This window comes from Chiloscyllium plagiosum, chromosome 3 (genome assembly GCF_004010195.1).
Source record: "Chiloscyllium plagiosum isolate BGI_BamShark_2017 chromosome 3, ASM401019v2, whole genome shotgun sequence".
In the NCBI taxonomy this organism is placed as follows: Eukaryota; Metazoa; Chordata; class Chondrichthyes; order Orectolobiformes; family Hemiscylliidae; genus Chiloscyllium; species Chiloscyllium plagiosum.
Genome location: NC_057712.1, coordinates 87,483,411 through 87,507,688, shown reverse-complemented (window position 1 = coordinate 87,507,688; position 24,278 = coordinate 87,483,411). Strand labels below are relative to the sequence as shown.

At 38.0% G+C, this 24,278-nt stretch overlaps 1 protein-coding gene across 3 annotated transcripts in view; it reads left to right on the top strand.

Moving 5' to 3' along the window:
- Window positions 1–23,925, top strand: part of ccnc (cyclin C) — a 28,633-nt gene extending 4,708 nt beyond the window's left edge. For 2 of the 3 annotated variants that reach the window (XM_043685620.1, XM_043685632.1), the window contains exons 4-12: window positions 4,878–4,947; window positions 6,927–6,978; window positions 8,616–8,671; window positions 14,140–14,175; window positions 14,553–14,644; window positions 15,866–15,933; window positions 17,460–17,539; window positions 22,440–22,558; window positions 22,939–23,925. In XM_043685620.1, coding sequence (XP_043541555.1) covers window positions 4,878–4,947; window positions 6,927–6,978; window positions 8,616–8,671; window positions 14,140–14,175; window positions 14,553–14,644; window positions 15,866–15,933; window positions 17,460–17,539; window positions 22,440–22,558; window positions 22,939–22,993 — 628 coding nt within the window. In that variant the 3' untranslated portion in view covers window positions 22,994–23,925. The remainder of the gene's footprint in view (window positions 1–4,877; window positions 4,948–6,926; window positions 6,979–8,615; window positions 8,672–14,139; window positions 14,176–14,552; window positions 14,645–15,865; window positions 15,934–17,459; window positions 17,540–22,439; window positions 22,559–22,938) is intronic. The other variant, XM_043685626.1, reaches the window with a different exon arrangement.
- Window positions 23,926–24,278: the final 353 nt, after the last annotated feature.

Sequence of the window (24,278 nt, the reverse complement as noted above, 5' to 3'; positions counted from 1 at the left end):
ATGTAGTGCTGTAGGGTTTTTGACAATATTGACAAGGATTCAATTGTAGCAGCGAAGAGGGTTGATATCTTGGAAGAATCATCAAATGAGACCATTTGAGTAGAAGTGATAAAAACACAAAAGGGGCCAACATGCTGTTAAGTATGCACTGTAAGTTCCTGAACAGTTACGAAAGGATAGAGAATCAAATCTGTGACATTTCTCAGAATATAATAAGAATAATATGGCAGTCATAGGGATTTTAACAGCCCATACATTAGTTTTAGTGTGCTAATAAGGCAGACATGTAATTCATAAATTTACATCCAGAAGAACTTATTTAGCTAGTATGTGGAAAGCCTAACATGGGAGTGGGTAGTTCTAGGGTTAACATTTGGAAATGAGCTCAGGCCGGAGGAGGGTAAATCAGTAGGAGAGCATTTTGAAGATGGTGACCATAAATTAGATTCAGGATTCTTATAGAAAATCATGAGAATGAACAAGGTATAAATGTTCTAAGCTGAGAAAGGACTAATTTTGCCAAAAGAAAATGTGATTTGGCAGATAAAAGTTTGTCAGGATTGCATTCAAGGAGGAAATAGCGTGAGGAAAGGGCAAGCATGTACCCATAAAGACAAGTGGTGGGACCAAACCAGAGAATTCTGAATGTCAAGAGTTATAAAGGTTAGTATTAAGGAAAAAAAAGAAGCTTATGGCAGATACAGAAGGTTCAATGCAGCAGAGTTGCTACAAGAGTATAAAAAATGCAGGAGGAATCCGAGGAATGAAAGTAAGAAAGCAAAGAATGTGTGAAAAGCATTGGTGGATACAATAAAAGAAAACCCAACAGGCTTTAAAAGAAGAGTTCTATAAAGACCAAGTTCTGGAAAGAGCAGGCCCATTAAGGACCATAGAGCTATTGTGTGTGGACCCAGAAGACGCAGGAGCAATCCTCAATGAATACTTTTTGTTGGTCTTCATGTTGGAAAAGAACGATGCAGATTTGGCATCGGTGAAGGATTGTAAAACATTACAAGAAATTAACTTGGAGCCAGAGGAGATGTAGTTGGGTAAATCTGCAGGCTTGGATGAGATGTATTCCAAGGCTGTTGAAGGAGGCTAGGAAAGAGCTATCAAGAGCCTCTTGCAGTAATTTTCAAATCTTCTCTGGCCGTAGGGATGGTGCCAGAGGAGTAGCAGACTGCTAATGTTTCTTTATTGAAAATTGGAAGAGAGGGATAGACAAGGGAGTTGCAGGTCAAGTTAGTCTTTGTCTCAGTGGTGGCTAAGATTTAGAAAAGAATCTGAGGTACAGAATATATCTGCACTTGGAGAGGCAAGGATTAATCATGGATAGTTTGCATTAATTTGGTAAGGGAAGGTCGTGTTTGTTTTTTTTTATTGTAACCAAGATGTAATGTTGACTCTTAACTCTGGATGGTACAAATTTCAGTTTAAAGGTAGACACTTTATTACTGGCGAGAGATTCTGGATGACACCAAATGGAGTCTCATGGCCTTCTTGTAGTGGCATGAATCTCTGAATGTTACGTGCACGCAGTATATTTTATATCTTTTTCGGGTATAACTAATGCAAAGTTTTTAGCATCACATGGCTGATTTGGTATTATATTGTTAAACAGATATTTCTCAATCTTACTAGCGATTGCTACCTTTCTGTAAAAGATATCAAGTTGTCCACAGGAGCTTGTTACTGTACTATTCACAATCTTATGTTAATAGGAAAGGAAGTAGATAATAGGATTTAGTATTGTCCTCATTGTTGGTCTTCACATACCCTTGTTAATAGGTAAGGAAGTGTGTTAATAGGAACCAGAGGAGGTTAATAAGATTTATAACCAGGACTGCTAGTCTTATTCAGGAAAACAAATATTTTTGCCCAGGGCTGGGAGCAAAATACACATGTATGGCACCAGATGATTTTGGCAGTTTAGAGATAGCCAGACACCCGCTGTAATTTCTGGCCTCAGCCTGTCAAAGGACAGGTACAAAATCGAATATATAGTGAGTCACTCTAATAGGAGATCTTTAACCCTTGAGTTCCCAATACTCAAACACTATGATAAACCAGTAAACTAGAATTGTTTACTTTTGAGGTTCTCAAACTTCATCAATATTGATGAGGGTAATATTTTTTGATGTGGACTTTAACAGTGCTTTTGGTAAGGTTCCTCATGGCAGACTGATCGAGAAAGTAAGAACCTTGGGATCCAAGGCAAAGTGCCATGTTGGATCTAAAATTGGTTGTGAGGCCAGAAGCAGAGGGTGATGACAGAAGGGCGTTTCTGTGACTAGATGTCTGGTTCTTGTGGTGTTCTGAAGGGCTGTGTTCCGGGGCCCTTGTTGTTTGTTGTACATCATGTTTTCGGCATGAGTGTAGGGAATGTTGAGAAGTTTGCAGATGACATGAAAATGGCTTGGTGGTAAATCATGATGTGATAGCTGTAAGCGGCAGGAGGAAATTAACAAACTGCTCAGTACACAGAGTAGTGGCCACCAGAATTCAAATGTGCAGTAATGCACTTCACGTAGGACATTGAGAAAAATCACACCTAGTAATGAAACCAATGTCACGATAATATGTGCAGAACCTGAAATTATTGAACTAACATGTAATAGGGCAGCAACAAAAGCTGTGATACGTTCTCCTATGGATGATTTGTTTTGTACGTTATGCAACTCCCTCCTCTCGACAGTGGGTTATTTTCATGGTTACCTGGCAGGAAAACAAAAAATTTAAGATGTTTCAAGCTGTTTCAGCTGTGGTAAAATTAGAGGATACCATGCAATACACCATTTCACAAAGTGCGATGGTAGAAAACCAGTTGAATAGGAGGCACCCTTTGCGTGATTGAAGTGCAAACTTCGATTTACACTGAAAATTGGCTGAGGCAAACATGAGAAACATAGTTGCTCAGAGTTACATAATGAAAAGCACCTGGCACCACTAACTGCCATGGCTAAGCTGGATGGGAGGAAATATACATGTCCAGAAGAGGAAACAAGTCGTCGTCTTCAACTGAAACAACAATTTGAGATGTTCATTTATTAACAAAAATATTGAGGACATCCTTACAATAAGAATGCTCAAATGAGTTTCAGGTAAGAGAAGGATGTTGCAGAGCACTTATGTGGCAGCCCAACCTACAATGCTAGATGTTCCTGAAGAGGATAACTGTGAGGACAACCTGGAGACTCCTCCAGAAGATGATGAAGCCTGTACAAAGTTCTTATAACCATTCAAAAGTGTTCTCCGAAATCTGGTCTCTACCACAGACATCATATTTTCAATTGATTCATGCTGAAGAATTATTAAACAAGCGGTAACCAGGATGGCAGGATGTTTGTATTGGACCTTGTGGAAAGTGCGACTGACGTCTTGATTAAATGGAAAGAATCCCTGAAAAGTGACCCCAGACTCAATGATGGACGGACAAAGTTTAAAAAAAAACAACGCTGGAGCTTGGAAATGATGGGCAATTAAAGAAATCAAGGTTCAGATAGACTCAGACTCAGTTGTTCTACATACATACATTTGCTGTGCCAACTGCCTTCTATTATGGGGATGCTGACCATAACCTTGTATCCCCTCTCAGTGGAAGAGCTTGAGAGAACTTGCATTATAGAATTTTGTAATGTATTGGATGAGTGTGCTGATCGATTGGCAAGAGAATTCTGATTGGTAGGGGCATTGTTAAGGTGAATGCACAACATTTGAAGAGAATTCATCAGGAGTGGCATATACCAAATTGCCATGCACAACTGCTTTTAATGCCTGTACTAATCCGAATCCACTTTTCAACCAGTCAGTGCCTCTCCTGAAGTAGCATAAAATATTTCCCCTCACCTCACCTTAACATTGGGAGATTTGTGAATGTTGTAACAAACGCAAGATGAAAGGCTTCAACAATTTTGTTTTTTTTTTCAGCAATACTTCAGTTTCTCTCTGTTGCATCTGATCAGGCAATGCTGCCTTCAGTACCAGTTTTTCTAACATGTCTTCCTTTCATTCCTCAAGCCAGGATTTACCTGCACTATGGCTTAACCATGTATTTTTCTTGTATGCATGTTTGTCATCAGCTCTTTCCCTTCCTCTTGTCCTCATTTTGCACCTCAGCATCCTTAACTGGTTTTTGCTACCTCCAGTGTGATGCTGCCATCAAATACAACTTTGTCATTTGAAGGGACCAATCTCTCCACAACGCTGTCATTAACTCCTCAATTTCTCCTGAAAAATGTCTTTTTTGTTTTTCTCCCCCAAGACTCTAAATACTTCTTCATGATGTACTTGTACTGTTTATATATTATTTGTCACTCATAATGAATTCTCCTCTATGCTGGGAGACCAAATGCAGATAGGCCAACTGCTGTGTGGAAGTTGAGTTTTTGGAGGCTTCTGCATTCCTTCCAATACCTTTTTTACTTTACCTCCGCACGTTCCTCACCACTTGTTGCATTTTACGTGTTCTAAGGGTTTTCCTCATGTCAACTGATTAATTGCTAATAACCTTAATTTGTGCCCTCTATCTATTGATTGTTCAGTCACTAGTAATGGTTATTCATTACTTCCATTTAAACCCTGCATAATTTAAACACCCCTATCAATTTTCCTACTAGCTTTCTCTTTAAGTTGAGCAACCCTAGTTTCTACAATCCATTCATGTAATCCCTCATCCCTGGAATAGTTCTTGTTAGTGTCTCCAGTACCCTCTTTAGGAGCACAGAAATGATTTGAAACCAAGTACTTAAATTAGATGCAATATTTGGATATTGATATATATGGGTTTAATTAATGGAAAGTTGAATTGTTCATTATTACTTAAAGCCAATATTTTGAGAGTGAATAAGCTGTTTCTGCGACTTTTCTTGTCATTTCAGATACTCGCTGAAAAGTATAGATCCAGTACTGATGGCTCCAACTTGTGTATTTTTAGCATCAAAAGTAGAGGTATTTTCAACTAATACTTGCTATTCATAATCTAGTTTCAGATTATAGACACTTAATATTAGAACCTCATCACTTCAAGTACTGGTTTGTAGGTATGGTAATATTCAAACAGATTAAATGTACAATTTCTTTCAGAAAATTCATGAGGAAATAATAACTCAGAAGTAATTGTAAAGCACTAATTTGTATAGACTTTAACTTTGAGACAACACTGAAATAGTTTCTTATAACTTACCTAGCAGTACAGTTACTACATTCCGGTTGTGGTTTTGGTATGATTCTATTCGTTTGTACAACAAGTGACCTGAAGGATCCCTAAAAAATATTTGAAGATGTCCTAAAGTAGCATTTTTGGCAATGTTGCTGAACTCTTGGTGGGGGAGAAAATAGACAAGAGATAAGAATCTAAAGTATTGCAAACAACATACCAAAACCTAAACACTCTCTTGACGGTTAGTAGCTAGTTCTAATTTAGTGCCAGATGCTCATTTCCTAATGGATTGTCAATGTTGAATAACTTAATTAATGGAATCGTAGCAAATAGGTGCATCTCCGTTTAAATCTGTTTACTTTGGGAATTATAAGACCATTAGGAGCAGAAAGTAGGCCATTTGGCCCATTGACTCTGACTCTGCTCTGCCATTTGAGCATGACTGATAGGTTTTTCAACTCGATTTTTTTTTTTGTATATTTTTCCCTCCCTCTTTCCCCGTAACCTTTGATCCCCTTGCAGTCAAGAACTTATCTATCTCTGTCTTAAATATACTCAATGACCTGGCCTCCACAGAATTATAGGATCTAAAAAGATATTCAGGAATTTCATCAAAGATTTTCTGCCTTGGACGATCACTAGAAATCTTGGATAGGCGAACAAACAGAACATCTGGTTTACTCCTGCCAGTGAATTTTCCCAGAAAACTACCATGAGCCTGAGATTTTTCAGCTATACACTAAAGTGGAGGTATTAAGGTTTGTCTGGTGCCTTTTGATTAGAATTGATTGCATAGTTAACTGATTTGTTGCTTTGTGTTCTTGTACCTTTTTAGGATTTCTTTTCTGGAAATGAACAAATACCTGATTAGAATGTTTTGCATTTAGAACATTGAGCATTACAGTGCAATACTGGCCCTTTGGCCCTCAATGTTGCGCCGACCTGTGGAAGTAATCCAAAGCCCATCTGGCCTACGCTATTCCATTCTCCTCCTTATGCCTATCCAATGACCATTTAAATGCCTGTAAAGTTGGCGAGTCTACTACTGTTGCAGGCAGTGCGTTCCACGCCCCTACTACTCTCTGAATAAAGAAACTACCTCTAACAACATCTGTCCAATATCAATCACCCGTCAATTTGAAGCTATACCAACTCGTGCTAGCCACCACTATCTGAGGAAAAAGGCTCTCGCTGTACTTGGCATCCACTTTGAAAGATTAAGATGTCTGATACACTGACAATATTGAGTTTGTAATCAAGAGTGTGGTGCTGAAAAAGCATAGCACGTCAGGCATCATCCGAGGAGCAGGCGAATCAATGTTTCGGGCATAAGCCCTTCAACAGGGGCTTATGCCCGAAACATCGATTCTCCAGCTCCTTGGATGCTATCTGACCTGCTGTGCTTTTCCAGCACCACACTCTCGACTCTCACTCTGATCTTCAGCATCTGCAGTCCTCACTTTCTACTACCTTCAGCTTATAAACCAAATTAACAAATACATATAACTGAGTATTTTTGCAGTGAGATGTAGGTATCACTGGCAAATATAAAGAGCTTTTGTTATAGAGGAAGAACTGGTTGTTCGTGTTCTGTAAATTTATGCTCAAATTACTGATTAAACTTTTATTTCAGTTATTGAAGACAATGGAATGTTTAACCTGTATTTGTTTGTAACTCTAATTGTTGAGGTAGAGAATCTAAACTAAAATATCCAATTAAATTTGTTGTTTTTTTAAAGTTGTCTTGAACTGGCTTTCATCTTTTCAGGAATTTGGTGTTGTCTCAAACACACGTTTGATTTCAGCTTCAACTTCAGTGTGTGAGTACAAAGTTTTTTTTTTAATACATTTTTGAGCTGAAATTTCTTTCATAATTGTGCAGTTAATAATTGACTTGCAGAAGATATTTACTTACTCTAAAATGCAAAACAGATTATAATGTAGTTGGATGTGAGGACCACTACTTTGGGCCTAAAAAGGAAAATGCTACTTTCTAAATGGTGAAATGCTGTACACTGACAATCAAGAGAGTCTTGTGCATCTTTGTATATGGATTATTAAAATGTTATGAACTGATACAGAATTGAAGGCAGGCCTTAGTACCTAGAGGATCAGAATTCAAAGGAGTGCAAGTTATGCTTCAATTTTACATACTGGTCCTGATAAAATAGAGTTTTAAGAGCAGTTTTGGGCACCAAACCTTTAGGAAGGATATTTAAGTCTTTAGAGGCTGCCAATATACATTTAGCAGAATGATACCAGGAGGTATTGGGCAAACAAGGGTTTCACTTCCTGGAATTTGGAAGTTAAGAGTTATGATTTCAGGTTTCAGGACGTTAAGGGAAAAGTTAAGGTGGTTGGAGAGGCTATTTCCACTGTTTGAGAGTCTAGCATCAAAGCTACAACATAAAAATTACACACATTATGGAACATAGAGACACAAAAAAAAAGTTTGGAGTTTTCTACAAATAATAATTCATGCTAGATCAATGGTGACATTTAAAGCTGTGATTGACAGACTTTTGTTAACCAAAGCTATTGAGGGATATGCGAAAAGTTAGATTTCTGGAATTAGGTTGCAGGTCAACTGTGATTTCATTGAAAGATGGAACAGCCTTATGGGGATAAAAGGCCTTCTGTTCCTTGGTTGAAGTCAAAGTTTTATTGTATAGGTGAAAGAGTATAACTAATCACAAATGTGCCATGGTAACTTAAGAGTGGAATAAATGTATTGATCAGTGGTTTTGTGTGTGTGTGTTTTGAGGCAAGTGTTTAAATTCTTTACTGAATTGCAATGCACATTGTCATCATCGTATTTACCATTTATTAATACAGACAAAGGTATAGTCTATGATGTGAGTGTCTTTCAGCTTTGCTTTGTCTATTTATTTAGAAATTTTTTGGCATATTGGTTTGTGCATCAACTTGAATCAGCTAGCATGTGGGCATTTATCTACCATGGACAGATTTTAAGGCCAGTCATGTTGAGAGCATACATCAAGCGTTGTGCACTTTTTAAATTGTCGATAGCAAGTGATAAAACAGCTATGCCTATGTTATTTTGGAATTTGTTTTTAAAAATGTATGTATACTAAATGTCAATTCTGTGGGATGCATGTCTGTTCCTAATTTGGCCTATTAATGTTTGTTGTTTGCATAATGTGAATGTTTGCAGCCTTAGCATGTGAGCTTTGGTCCAGTGATGTAAGCTGTTAATTTCAAGTGGTACAATTGAGAGAAAATAGTGCAAGGAAAGCTAAAGACTTTTTATGTTTTTTGGAAAGCATAATTTCATGTTATTGGATCCCTTATGGTGGAAGAATTTAGCTTCCTGGTTAACCCTTCCTTCAAACATTTGTCATTTTTGAATAGAGAAAAAAATACGAGAACATGCCTGCATATAGTTATACAAATCTGTTGGTTTTTTTAAATTTATCATTTTTCTTTTACAACATAGTAAAAACCAGGTTTTCTTATGCATTTCCGAAAGAATTCCCTTACAGAATGAACCATGTAAGTACCAAAGTTTATTTCATTTTTTGAATAGATTATAATTACACTTTTCTCATACAATGATACTAGCTCAATGGAACTGATCTTGTCATTGCTTTTCTTTATCTGATATCAGTTTGCCTTGGCGGACTGTTGAAATGGTGATTAACTTTGGGTGGGGTTTTAACGTCCACGATTTTGTAAGAGCTTGTTAGATGCCATTCATGTTTCACAGTACAGCGAATGGAATTAATAACTTTAACAGGATGGAGAATTTGAGGTTGGGCACCTTCGCATATTTCATGTATTTGTTAAAATCGTGAATTTCTATCTGAGACTCTGTTATAAAGATGTGAAATGCTCATGTTTTACAGATGTTGAATCAACGCATGTTTTAGCATTGTCTTCTTTACTCTTAGCACTGCATCTCAACTAATGTTGTCAAACTTAATTTGAAATTCTAAATTGTGCCTTCAAACTTTTAAGGAAAACCAGAATGAATATTGCTTATTTTTATTTGATTTAGTCAAATTGTGAAATAAAAATGCTTTATTTTTAACACAGTTTGTAAAACATAAGATGAAAATTCCTCACTCTCTTTCCAACCTCTTGATTCAATCTAATCTCAAATTGTGTACAGGTCTGCCATTCCCTTTCATCTGATGCATTTTTTAAAAAAAAGTTTTTGTTCAATCTTTTCAGATGTCATGAATTATAAATTTCAACAACTCCCCAATACCTGCATCCTTCCATTCTCCTTACGTTTTGCTCTCCTCCTGAGTATATCCTTCCATCCAATTATATTGTTTGTCATATTTCCACTCTCTCTCCCTGATCTTTTTCCTTTCTCCGGATCTTCCTCTTTGAACAATCAGTCTACAGTAAAGGCCTCAGATGCATCTCCTGCATGATCACTCAATTAATTTTGAACTCTGTCATTCGGCCCATTGAGCTTGCTCCGCCATTCAGTAACTGCTTGGCTGATATGACTGTGGCCTTCACTCCACTTTACCTGCCAGACCTCCAAAACCCTTGACTCCCTTGTCAGTGGAAAGTCTGTCTAACTCAGCCTTGAGTATATTCATTGACTCAACCTCAGTTGCTCCCTGTGAAGAGAATTCCAAAGATTAACAACCCCACTCATTTCAGTCTTAAATGAGCAACCCCTTTATTCTGAGATTATGCCCTTTTGGTACTAGACTGTTCCACAAGCGAAAACAACCTTTCCATATCAACCTTGTCACTTCCTCTAAGAATCTTGTATGTTTCAGTAAGGTTATCTCTTACTATTCTCATTCCCAATGAGTACAGACTCAACCTCTCAACATAGGTCTGTCCCTCCATACTTGGTATCAGCTCAGTGAATCTTTGTTGGATTGCCTCCAATACCAGATAAGGGGTCCATAACGGTTTACGGTATTCTAGCTATGTCTAGTGCCTTTAGATAATCCAAAGCCTCCCTACATTTACATTCCATTCCTTTTGAAAAAGACTAACATTCCATTTGCCTTCTGTATTACCCTCTGAGCCTAGATGCTAGTTTTGATTAGATTCCCTACAGTGTGGATTCAGGCCCTTTGGTCCAACAAGTCCACACTGACCTGCCGAAGAGTAACCCACCCAGAGTCATTTTCCCTACACGTTTTACCCTTGACTAATGCACTTAACACTATAGGCAATTTAGTATGACCAATCCACCTGGCCACATCTCTTGGAATGTGGGAGGAAACCGGAGCACCCGGATGAAACCCACACAGACCTGGAGAGAATATACAAACTCCACAGTCACCCGAGGTGGGAATCGAACCTGGGTCCCTGACACTGTGAGGCAGCACTGGTAACCACTGAGCCACCGTGCCATGCTTAATGTTTTGTGATTCATGGGTAAGGACAGTCAAATTCATCTATTGTGTAGCTTTCTGCTGTCTTTCTACATTTAAATAATATTTAGCTCCTCTGGCAATGCACAACCTCACTTTTTCCCTCATTATGTTCCATCTGCCAAGTTTTCACCCACTCACTTAACCGAGTTGAAAGTCGTCTTTTTGCCATTTGCTTTTGTCTTGCATCATTTTCTTTGTATCATATCAGTCCTGCACCCTATCACAGACGTTTCAGTGTATTATTTCCTCCCCATCTCTCTTCATGCCTCAATATTCACTTCAAAGCTGGTGCATCTAGAATCATAGAGATGCACAGCATAGAAACAGACCCTTCAGTTCAACCTGTCCATGCCGACCAGATATCTCAAACCAATCTAGTCCCACCTGCCAGCACCCAGCCCATATACCCATCCAAATGCCTCTTAAATGTTGGAAATGTATCAGCCTCCACCATTTCCTCTGGCAGCTCATTCCATACACGTACCACCCTCTGTGTGAAAAAGTTGCCTCTTAGGTCTCTTTTATATCTTAACCCACTCACCCTAAACCTATGCCCTCTAGTTCTGGACTCCCTGACCCCAGGGAAAAGACTTTGCCTATTTACCCTATCCATGCCCCTCATAATTTTGTAAACCTCTATAAGGTCACCCCTCCGCCTCCGATGGTCCAGGGAAAACAGCCTCCGCCTGTTCAGCCTTTCCCTATATCTCAAACATTTTCCAGTCATGATTAAAGGTATGCACTTGAAATGTTAAGCGTATCTCTTTCCACAGATACTGCTGAATATTCCGAGCATTCTGTTACTTCAGATTTGCAGTATCCTCAGTATTTTGCATTGAAATATTACTAGATGCCAGAAATATAATTATATGTGATAAAATAACTTTTTTCTTCTATGAGCAACTATAGATCAAAAGAAAACACACAAAATTAATTTGCTGAAGTGTTGTTCAGAACATTACAAAAGCAAATTAATGCAGATGCTGAAAATCTAAAGTTAAGAACTGAAACGGTTGAAAATACTCAGCCTCTGTGGAGAGAAAAAAACGGCATCAATGTTTCAGATCAATTACCAATCAACAACCTGAAATGTTGACTTTTTCTTTTCTGCTACGTAGATGCTGTCTCATCTGCTGAGAATATTCTATTTTAATTTAAAATATTAAATATTAAATAAAATATTGCACAAATATTAATTGCTGCACCATTGGCAACTGTGCTTTCAAGCTGTAAGCTTTAGAGTTCTGTCAATAAACCTCTCGGCCTCTGCACTCTTATCTCTTTATAAGATACCTGTCAAGACCAGAGCTTTAATGTTTTTTTGAATTCTTGAATCAGTCTCGTTGGTAAGGGCAGCATTTATTCTCCATTCCTAATTGCCCTAGAGCTGATTGGCTTTTTTTTTTTGCCATGTCAGAGGGCTGTTAAGAGTCAGCTGCATTTCTATGGATTTGAATAAAGTAGATTTAGATCCAGTTAGAACAGCTGATTTCTTTCCCTAAAGGATATGTAAAGTGATGACTGAGAAGTGGAAAGTCTTCAAAAATGATATAATGAGAGTCCAGAGATACTATGTTCCTATTAGGGTGAAGAGCAAGGCTGGTAAGTGTATGGAATGCTGGATGACTAGAGAAATAGAAGTTTGGTTAAGAAAAAGAAGGAAGCATATGTCAGGTATAGACAGGAGAGATTGAATCCTTAAAGTATAAAGGCAGTAGGAGTATACTTAAGAGGGAAATCAGGAGGGCAAAAATAGGACATGAGAAAACTTTGGCAAATCTGATTAAGGAGAATCCAAAGGGATTCTACAAATACAGTAAAGACAAAAGGGTAATTGGGGAGAGAAGAGGCCCCTTTAAAAATCAGAGACGAAAAGTATGACACTGGAAAAGCACAGCAGGTCAGGCAGTATCTGAGGAGCAGAAGAGTCGACAGTTTTGGGCATACGCCATTCAGGAATGTGGGGCTAATGTACGAAACGTCGACTCTTCTGCTTCAATGTTTGCTGTGCTTGTCCAGTTTCATGCTTTCTTCAACTCTGATCTCCAGCATCTGCAGTCATCCCCTTTCTCCTCTTAAACGTCAGCAAGACTGCCTACGTGTGGAACTGCAGAAGATGGGGAGATACTAAGTAAGTATTTTGCATTAGTGTTTACTGTAGAGAAGCATATGGAAGCTAGAGAATGTGAAGAAATGAATAGAGCCATCTTAAAATGTCCATATTTCAAAGGAGGTGGTGCTGGATATCTTAAAACACATTAAAGGTGGATAAATCACTCTGATCAGATGTACCCTAGAACATTTTGGGAAGCTAGAGAAATGATTGCTGGGCCAACTCAGCCTTGAGTATATTCAGGTGAGGTGCTGGAAGATTGGAGGTTGGCTAACATGGTGCCACTGTTTAAGAAAAGTAAGGAAAAGCCAGGGAACTATAGACTGGTAATCCTGACTTCAGTGGTGGACAGGTTGTTGGAGGAGATCCTGGGGGACAGGACTTACAAATAGTTGGAAAGGCAAGGACTGATTAGGGATCGTCAACATGGATTTGTGTGTGGGAAATCACATGGATTACAGAGTGCACTAACCATTTGGATACAGAACTGGCTCGAAGGCAAGAGACCGGGGGGTGGTGGTGGTAGTAGAGGGTTGCTTTTCAGATTAGAGGCCTTAAATGATTTGGATGTGAACAGAGGAGGCATGGTTAGTAAGTTTGCAGATAACACCAAAATTGGAGATATAGTAGACAGCCAAGAAGATTGTACATTGGGACCTTAATCAATGGGCTGAGGAGTGGCAGATGGATTTTAATTTAGATAAATGTGCATTTTGCATAGGCAAATCAGGCCAGAACTTGTATACCTCAATAAAAAGATCCTGGGGAGTGTTGCTAAACAAGCAGACCCTGGAGTGCAGGTACATGGTTCCTTGAAAGTACAAATGCAGGTATACAGGATAGTGAGGAAGGCATTTGATATGCTTGCCTTATAGTCTGGTTCTTTTTTCTTCCAACAACGTGAATATAAGAGTTGGGAGGTCATATTGAGGCTTAATAGGACGTTTGTTCAGCCACTTTTCGAATACTGTGTGCTGTTCTGGTCTCCCTGCTACAAGAAGGATGTTGTGAAACTTGAAAGGGTTCAGAAAAGATTTACAAGGAAATTGCCAGGGTTGGAGGATTTAAGCTATAGATTTACAAAATCATGACTGGCATGGACAGACTGAAAAGCCAAGGTCTTTTCCCCTAAGTAACAGAATTCAAAACTAGAGGGCAGAGGTTTAAGGTGGTAGGGGAGAGATTTTAAAAGGGACCTAAGGGGTAACTTTTTCACAGATAGAGTGATGTGTATATGGAATGGGCTGTCCAAGGATGTGGTGGAGGCTGGAACCATTCAACATTTAAAAGGCATCTGGATGAATATATGAATAGGAAAGATTGAGCGTGATATGGACCAAATGTTGGCAGATGGACTAGATTAATTTTGGATATCTGGCCTGTTGCCATGCCTTGCAGCTTTCTGACTCGAGATGACTCTTTTGAACAAAGACTATTTCTAACTTTGCAAATGTACTTTTGCTAATTGGAAGCTTTTATTTATTATTTTCCAGATATTGGAATGTGAATTTTATTTGTTAGAGTTAATGGTGAGTACTTTAGCAATTGTTATATTTGTAGAGGGATACTATTTGAGGGACCCACATACTCTAAGTCAGTTGATGTCGAACAACCTTCCCCCACCTACAGTGTTATTCATCACAAAACTCCAATTCCAGTGTGACATTATCTTCCTGTGATCTGAGTGAGGTTTCTGTTATTCATTTTTTACTGCTATTTTGGACAGATTATAAAATGGCCAAATATTCTTCAAATATACCCCATACAACCACAAATGTGAGAGACTTCCGTCTTCTCAGTTTAGCATGGATTCAAATTACGATCTCTGATTTGCAAAGTTTTTTTTCACCTACTGATTCATCCTGTTTTGAATTTCTTTTGAAACTATTTTTATATTCTATAATAGGATTGCTGTTTAATAGTATACCATCCATATAGACCATTGCTACAGTATGTACAAGATATGGGACAAGAAGACATGCTACTGCCATTAGCATGGTAAGATTTCCTAACAAAGTGCATTGAATATAGGCTGAATAGGACATTGGTTAGGCTACTTTTGGAAGACTGCATGCGATTGTGGTCTCCCTGCTACGGGAAGGATGTTGTGAAACTTGAAAGGGTTCAGAAAAGATTTACAAGGGAGTTGTCAGGGTTGGACCATTTGAACTATAAGTTTATAAAATCAATAACCATGGTATATGCCTATCCTAGTAAGGGATCAGAGGAGTTCCTATTTATGATATGATTTTATTTGGTGAAAGTTACTGATGTCATTTCATACATTGGAATTATGGTCTGCTTCTTTTCTCTTCCAACACAATGCCCAGAAAGCGAAATTGCATTTGTTTAGTGCCTTATCACCTTGTTTGTAACAATATATTAATTCCAGGATTATTTTGGTGTAAAGTATTAACATTTATAACAGTGCAGAATATATTTGTTATCAATCAGTACAGAATAGTTCAAACAGAAGAATAGAAGTTGCAGCTGTATTTATTGGACTCTTTTCACTTAATGTTTTATGTTGCATATTTCATGTTAATGGACTGTTCATGAATTGTTCATCAATTCTTAACAATCTGCTGACTCTTAATGAGCATACCTGCTAGAACGTAGTAAAGAGTAAAGGAGAAAAATAGCATTTATTTAGGACCTTTCATGTCCTTAATGTGCTTCACACCCAGTGAATAACATTTGAAGTGCAGTCACTGTTTTGTGGGAATTTGTGGCAGCCAATTTGCACACAGTAGTAAGATAAGTGACCAATTAATCTGATTTGGTGGTGTTGGCTGTTCGGCAGGACACTGGGAAACCCCCTGCTCCTCTTCGGAAAAGTGCCATGGGATCTTTTTCGACCACCTGAACAGACAGACAGAGCCTCGTCTGAAAGATGGCATCTGTAACAATGCAGCATTCCCTCAGTATTACACTGAAGTGTCACCCTAGATTATGTGGGCCAGTTTGAGGTGAGACTACTAGCAACTGAGCCAAAGATGAATGGAACATAATTTTCTTTTACACCTGCTACTTGCAGGAATACAGATGCCAGAAATTGACAGTAGTCAATACCTAAATACCAGTCAATGAGATTTTTAGGTTCTGGCAATAAGGCTAATTGGAAGTAGCATTGCTTAGCTTAAGACAGTTAGATAGAAATATTTGTAGCTACATTCAGAAAAGTACCTTTTTTCAAACAACATGCCTTAATCTGCACAGGAGGATAGTGAATGACACCTACAGGACAGACCTATGCCTCATGTATCCTCCATTCATGATAGCCTTGGGTGAGTATGTAGTCACTGGACATGACATAAAGTTTATTGGGTATCATTATCAAAATTGATCATTTCAGTGATTTCTGAATTGATGTTTTTAACTAAGATTCATACATTTCATGAGGCCCCATGATAGACTGTTTTAATGTTTATATCTAATTTGCAGTTCAGTTGGTAATATATTTGGAAGCTAATTTTGAATAGAAATTGTGACATTAGTGTTAAAATTAGGAACATAATTTTATCCTTCAAAACAAATCATGCTGGAGTCTGAGCATTTGAGTTATTGTACTAAACAGTTGAACATATTGATGTTTTTATTACTGAAGTATAACAGAGAGGGAGAAAATGTTTTTATTGACATGTTATCCATTAGTAGCTTTTTGGTTATGAGATTAAATAAATACTTAATTTACTAAAGTGGAGAGTGTGATTTGCAAGTTCACTAAAACATTTATAAGCTATACTTGTAATTTCCACATTGGTGGCACCAAACATAATAAATAGATTAAGCACATTGAGCAGTTATCTGATTCTGACTATCTTGAGAATCTGTTGGTTTCAAATCAAATAGCTGCTTGTCAAACCTCACTTCTGTCAAGTTCCAACTTCTAATTTCCAAAAATCAAAGTTTAGAGGACTCCAAAGAAGAAGACTTTCAAAACATTTTCACTTCCGATATCTCTCCTGTGTGTGAGGAGTTGAACTGAACTATAGTACTTTTTGACATCAAGATTCTACCACCATTAGAAATTCCCAAATAAAGTTTTTGAGGTGCCTCATGAATGGAACCTTTTAGACTTCTATTTCATTGCTGGATTCACTTGTCTATTATTTAGAGTCTCTAAAGTAATGAAGATAATTGTTTATTATACATAGTACTGTACAATGCTGCCTATCCACTTGATCTAAAATAACCTGGGTACCTGCCCGTTCCTTAGATTTTAAAAGAAAAAGTGGTAGTACTTGTCTGTGAGTTTAATATTCTATGTACATTTAGAATACAGTTTGTGAATTATAAGGATCATTGTAGTAAGATCAGCAATTGACCATTCAGCCTATCATGAAGTTCGCACTTCCATTCGATAAGATCATGGCTGAAGTGATTGGGATCTTAACACAGTTTTCTTGCCTATTCTCCATTACCATGACTTTCTCATTGATCAAATATATATCTCACTCGATCTTGAATATATTCAATGCCCATCTTTCCTGTTATTTTTTTTCAAATTGATCAATGCAAATCTCATTTCTGAAGCCCAAGTAATAACACACATTTTCTTTCATGCTTGCTTACTGTTAGGCAAGAGGATTTATCAGTTAGGCAATTGCATTTGCATGTATATTTTTAAGTTAGTTTTGGATTTGTTAATACCATTTAAATTTGGACATCTCAATAGAGATTAGTGTTAGATTTCTTGTGGGAATTGTGCAAGCTCACTGTTTTATCTATACATTGTTATAGAGAAAGCAACAGTGATTTTTAAAGATTAAATGAGTAGTCAATTGAACTTGGTTTGATTTCCCTTTTACAGCCTGCTTGCATGTAGCATGTGTGGTCCAGCAAAAAGATGCACGTCAATGGTTCGCTGAACTCTCAGTGGATATGGAGAAGGTGATGCAATTATGTAGCAATCAAATTGATTTGTGTATTTTGTCTTTTAAACTTGATAAATTTGCATTATTACTCTAATTGTTTAGTCCTTCACATATGAAGACTTCCACCTCTAAGTCAGTTAGAAAGTAGAGTAAAAGTATCTTTTTGTTCAATTTCTTATGCGCTTTTGTTCAAGGGAAAAAAAAACTTACTTAGTTGTCCATTATTAATTTCTCAAACTTTTCTGTTGCATTTACTGATAATTTCATTTTGATCTTCCACGTTCTGCAGGATTATTGCAATTGGTACATTTCTCATTTTTTTTTTGTTTTCTGGTTGCTAATTCACAAAATACCAAGAATTTATTTCTGAGAGAAGAAGCACCTACTTGTAATTGCTGAAAGTTTATGGACAGCAAGGCTAACCTTGATTGCCAAATTTATCAGACATGTCTCTGCCTTGATTCTTACCAGCTTGGAGTTAGATTCATACAGCATGTAAACAGACCTTTTGCTCTAAACCATCCATGCCGACTGTAATCCCAAAATAAATTAGTCCCACCTACCTGTGTTTGACCCTTTTCCCTGAAACCTTTCTTCTTCATGTATTTACCTAAATGTTTTTTAAACGTCGTAACTGTACCTGCAACCACAACCTGCTCCTCATGTCATCTTTTTTTCAAATCTTTCACCTCTCACCTTACAGACATGCTCTCTAGTTTTGAAAGCCTCCACGTTAGGGAAAAGTCACTTGTCATTCACCTTCTCTGTACTCCTCATGATTTTATAAACCTCTATAAAGTCACCCCTCAACCCTCTATGCTACCGTGAAAAGTCACAGCCTATCTAGCCTTTCCTTTTATAACTCAAATCCTCCACCCTGCCAGCATCTTGGTAAATCTCTTCTCAACCTGTTCCAGGTTAATAATAACAAGACGACCAGAATGGTGTACAGTACTCCAGAAGATACCTTGTCAATACCTTGTACAACCTCCACATAACATCCTAACTCCTGCATTCAAACATTGCAGCAATAACGACAAGCATACTAAATACTTATTAAGTTAAAGTGAGTTCAAAATGTTGACATCTAGAAGAGGAGGAACATTTTTCTTATTTAGTTTACTGCTACCTTGGAGTAAAGCATAGGTTTGGGAAGGGGAGCATAGTTTTCCCCTTTGCTTAGTAGTTGATAAAACAGAGGGGAGATAGGGGTCCCCTCAGCTGTTGGCTGACCGAACCAATGTACAGCACAGAGAAGAGCCACAGCACTGGTCTAGGCATAGTGAAGCAGTGGACTGACTAAAGGTGAGAAGGGCAGGAGGAGGTCATTTGTTGATTTTGATCCTGCTCCGCTTATCAATTAATCATAGCTGATTATAGCTTATCAACTAATCTACCTTTGCACCATTTTCCTGTATCCTAATATCCCTTGATATCTTTAATATCTAGAAATCAGTCTATCTATCTTGAAATGTACAGGACCACTGAGCCTCCAAAACCCTCTGGGCTAGAGAATTCTAAAGATTCACGACCATCGAAGTAAAGAAATTCATCTTCATATCAGTCCTAAATAGTCTGTATCCCATGGTTCTAGAACTGACTCATCGTTTGCTGTCCCTACCACCCCCACTTTGGAGTCATTACAGTCAGGTGTACATTACAGAAACAGACTCTTCAGTCCAACTCGACCATGCTGACCAGATATCCTAAATAAATCCTGTCCCATTAGTCAGCATGTGGCCTGTATCCCCCTCGAACCGTTTCTAATCATATACCCATCCAGATGCCTTTTTAAATGTTGTAATTGTATCAGCCGCGACTACTTCTTCTGATACAGTAGTTCATTCTATACACACACCATCCTCTTTGTGAAAAAGCTGCCCCAGGTCCCTTTTTAAAATCTTTCACCCCTCACCTTAAACCTCATGCCCTCTAGTTTTGGACTCCCCCAACTCTCAGGAACTCTCTATCTACCCTATCCATACCTCATGATTTTATAAACCTCTATGAGGTCACCCCTCGGCCTCTGCTCCAGGGAAAATAGCCACAACCGAGTTAGCCTCTCCCTATAAATCAAACTCTCCAATCCTGGCAACACCCTTATAAATCCTTGCTGATCCCTTTCAGGTTTCACAACATTCTTCCTATAATAGGGAGACCAGAATTGCATGCAGTATTCTAAAAGTGGTCTAACCAATGTTCTGTACAGCCGCAACATGACCTCCAACTCCTATACTTGATGCGCTGACCAATTTCGGAAAGCATACCAAACATCATCATCGCTATCCTATAAAGGAACTATGAACCTGCAGTTCAACAACACTCCCTAGGACCTTACCATTAAGTGTACAAGTCCTGCCCTGACTTGCCTTTGCAAAGTGCAACACCTCGCATTTATCTAAATTAAACTCCATCTGCCACTCCTTGGCCCATTGGCCCCATCTGATCGAGATCCTATTGTACTTCGTGGTAACCTCCTTCGCTGTCCACTACCCCTCCAATTTTGGTGTCATCTGCAAACTTAGTAACCACACCTCCTGTGTTCATAACCAAGTCATTTATATAAATGACGAAAAGCAGTGGACCCAGTATTGAGCCTTGTGGCACACCACTGGGTCATAGGCCTGAGGTCCGAAAAGCAACCCTCCACCACCACCCTGCCTCTTAGCTTCTAGCTAGTTCTGTATCTGAATGGCTAATTCTCCCTGTATTCCATGTGAACATTGTTAATCCCAAGATGTCCCAAAGCACTTGAATCAATGATGTTTACTTGAAATGTGGCCACAGTTGTAAGGATACCCAGCAGCCGATTTCTACACTACCTACACAGAAAGATCTTGTATACAGCAATAGAAAAATTAACCAGCTTATTTTGGTAATTTACACTAAGGGATAAATGTGAGCCAGCATGCTAGGTGAGCTCTCTTATTTTGCTTGTTGTACTGTAGAATTATTTTTGTCTGCTTGAGAAGGCCAGGTCTGAAAGGTGTCTCAACTTGACCGTGTAGTTGTCTTAGAGTAAAGCACTAGAATATGAGCAGTTTGTTCCTATCTCTTGGAATGAAGGTAATTTACATTTGAGTCTAAGGCAAGGCTGTGATTCACTAACTCCTTAGGTGCACCTTCAAGAAACATACAATTAGGATGTTGCAGAGAGGAAAGTTATAGAATGTCTGGTAGAGAGAGAGTAAGTTGAGCTTTGAGTACATTAAATGAAACTGATTGGTCTGGGATTAGTGAATTCTATGCAAGGGGGTTTGCTTGCGCCATGAGGAATACTTCTGGATATGGTTTGGAAAGTGGGGATGCTATGTAGAGGAAGAATTGGTTGAAGGGTTGGTGTACAGAGAAACATCCTCTACTGTGGTTCATATGGTTGGGACTTATCTCTCATGATTCCATTCTTATCAATTTAATTATAGCCAGAGAATTGCTTGCACTGGCCTCTCGTTCCTACGACTTTACCTTTTTATGTTCCCTGATGGTTGTGCTTGGCCCCTCATTTCTCATCTATTTGTTGACACTCAGCACCATCCTCTGAAGGCACATGTTATTGAAGGCAGCATTCTATTCCACCTTGTCATCACCTGTCTCAACTCTTTTATTTTTTTTGCTACATTATTAGCCTGCTTATCAACATCTCAGACTAAATGAGCAGCGATCTCCACTAATTAAATATCGGGAAACCTGTAAGTATTTTGGTCTCCGCTCCATCTGTTCCATTGCTATTAATTCTGTCCCTCCCCCTGGCAACAGTCTGAGATTAGGCTAATCTTGGTGTTATATTTTGATCCTGAGATAATGTACTGACCTCATATATTTGTGTCACCTCTGAGGTTATTTATTTCCACCCCTGCAACATTGCTCAACTTTACCTCTGGTTCATCTCATCTGATACTGAAAACCTAATTTATCCCATTCTTCGGGTATGGAAAGTTTGAGATATAAAGAAAGGCTGGGACTCTTCTTTTTTTTCCCAATGGAACCTAGGAGGTTGAGAGGTGACCTGATAGAAGCCTATAAAATAATGAGAGGTAAGTCAGAGTTAGTGGGATTTGTCTTTTCCCCAGGAAAGGGGATTACAAGGCAGGGGTCACATTGTTTAAGATGAGAGGAGAGAGAGTTTAAAAAAGACATGAAGCAATTTTTTTTTTACACAGTGGCTGTTTCACGTGTGGAATAAATTTTGAGGAAATGGTGGATGTGGATACAGTTACAACATTTAAAAGACATTTGGATAAGTACGTGAATAGGGAAGGTTTGGAGGGACATGGGCCAGAGCAAGCAGATTGGACTAGTTTAGTTAGGGTTATGTTTGGCATGGACTGGTCGGACTGAAGGGTCTGTTTCTGTGCTCTGACTTTAGACTCGACAAGTGTGCTAAACATCTAGCTGGTCTTGATTTTGAAACTCTTGAGCTTGCTTTTAAAATTCTTCCATAGCCTATCTATGTATTTACCTCCCTCCCCACAACCCTCTAAACCTGGGGATGCCCAAACTGTTGGTTGCATTTGTGAATTAGGTCACAGGATGGGAGTTTGGTTTTGCGAAATTTGAGATGGCAATGGCAGTCATGGAACTCTGACATGGGTTTTGATGGCAATGACGGCTTTGTGAATGTTTTTTTTCTGACCGTGGTTGTGGTTTAAAATCATCTGCTCTGAGGAGAAGGTAGGAATAATGAGGCTGATTGTTACCAAAAAATAATATTAAGGGACAGAACATGTGAAGCGTTGCTTTAAGATCCCTGAATTTAATTGCTATGTTGTCCATTTTTCAGTTTCCTAGACTAAACTTTGAAATTCCCATAACTCATAGCTCTTGTTTAAAATGTTCTTTTATGTATAATCAGAGAGAATGTTTATGACCAGGCACATTTTTGGTTTATAATTATATTCTATCTGTTGTGTGGGCAGATCCTGGAGATAATCAGAGTCATTCTAAAGCTATATGATCTATGGAAAAATTTCGATGATCGAAAAGAAATGGCTGCAATCCTCAACAAGATGCCAAAACCAAAACCACCTCCAAACAGGTATTTCATAGAAAACAAACGAGGCCATTTGGCCATGAATATATTTTTAATATTTAATTTGAGGGTAAGGCTAATTGAACGTAAGGTGACTTCCTTTGAAAAAGAAATGCTTGGGCAAAATTGTAGGACAATGAGTTATTTTTGAATTTCTGTTGTACAATGAAACTAAATTTAAAATAAGCTGTATTGATTATCCTGCTTCCAGCAGAGGGAATTGCCTATACCATCTGAGTAGATGGCAATTGTAAAGATGGTTAACTGGGTCATGTGATTGTTTTGACCATTGAGAAATGGTTTTCAAAAATGTTTTCGTAATCTTTGCAATCCTCTTGGTTATTTTCCGTTTTAGTCTAATTATTTTCTTCCCCTGTCATAAACAGTGAAGGAGAGCAGGGACCTAATGGCAATCAAAATTCAACCTATAACCAATCCTAATAGAGTGTCAGTTTCATGTTACAAGAAGCTGTGAAATGGAATGGATTTGGACTGTCTGATTGACATGGAAATTCCTTTCACTTCATAAAGACATTCTGCCAGTTGGTGTGGTGGAGAAGACGCTTGGGTGTGGTTTAAGAAAGAAAACCTATTGTTGGAAACGAAGAAAATTACTCAGTTGCTGCTGCAAAAACACTTGAGTTTCATTTATGTTTGTAACTTTTTGTTGTATGTTTAGGGGGCATTGTCCTTGTCGCCCGACTCAAGCTGTGCTTTAGAACTGTGTAGAATAAAATCTATGCCAAATTTTAAGATTTGTGCAAGTTCCCTGATCCAACTGAAAAAAAATTGAGCAACAGAGAATGATACAGTAGCTTAATTATATTTGTAAGTTCCTGAAAATAAGACAATAAATTTCTTTATACCTTTAAAGAAAGCTAAAATATTTTTGTTTGGTACTTGAGCTGTTATGTGGAATTAATTTCCATAATTTTGAAATGCAATCTGTGTAGGTTGAGATAGATATTGTTAACCATATAACCAGGTCAAGATTAGACCTCCCACACAAGTTTCCAGACATAATGCTAAGCATTGATCTTTCATGTTTTAAAATTGAGTAAAATTGTTGTTTTCTCATCGTTAAATAAAATTTGAAGAATACCATTTTTAAAATGGAACTTTAAAGTGAGTTGTTTCTATTTTGTTAGATGCAGGGGCCTATAAATGGTCAAACTTATTTTGGTTGCTGTATTTGTTCAATAACTCCATTAGCTGGCAATGTTTCTTTTTACAAAAAAATAAAATGTGACCAGTGCCATAGTGAGTTTACTGGCAGTTCTTTAAACTCTCGTTGTTAGTATTGCATAAATATTTGTATTTTCTGTTTGGCTAACTTTGTTATATGACTTTCTAAAATAAATTTGCCAGCATTTGTGGTGTCAATTTTTAATGATTTTATGGAAGCATAATTGAGAGATGCAGCTGTTATTCCTGTATTACAAGTAACTAGTACTTAACTGACTGTAAAGTGCCTTAGGATATCCTGAGGTAAAAGGCACTATATAAATCCAAATACTTTTTATCCAATCTCTGTTACAGAGAATGATGCACATTTGTGGAGATACAGCAATGCTGTATTTTGTAGTTTGAGCCATCAGAAAACATGATTGTCTGTCTAATATTTCTTAATATCACAGCATTTTCTGGTAGTGCAATAGTTGAACAATCACTTTTAGAGAACATTACATTAGCAAAGTGACAACTGACAAATTCTTAGCACATTTTC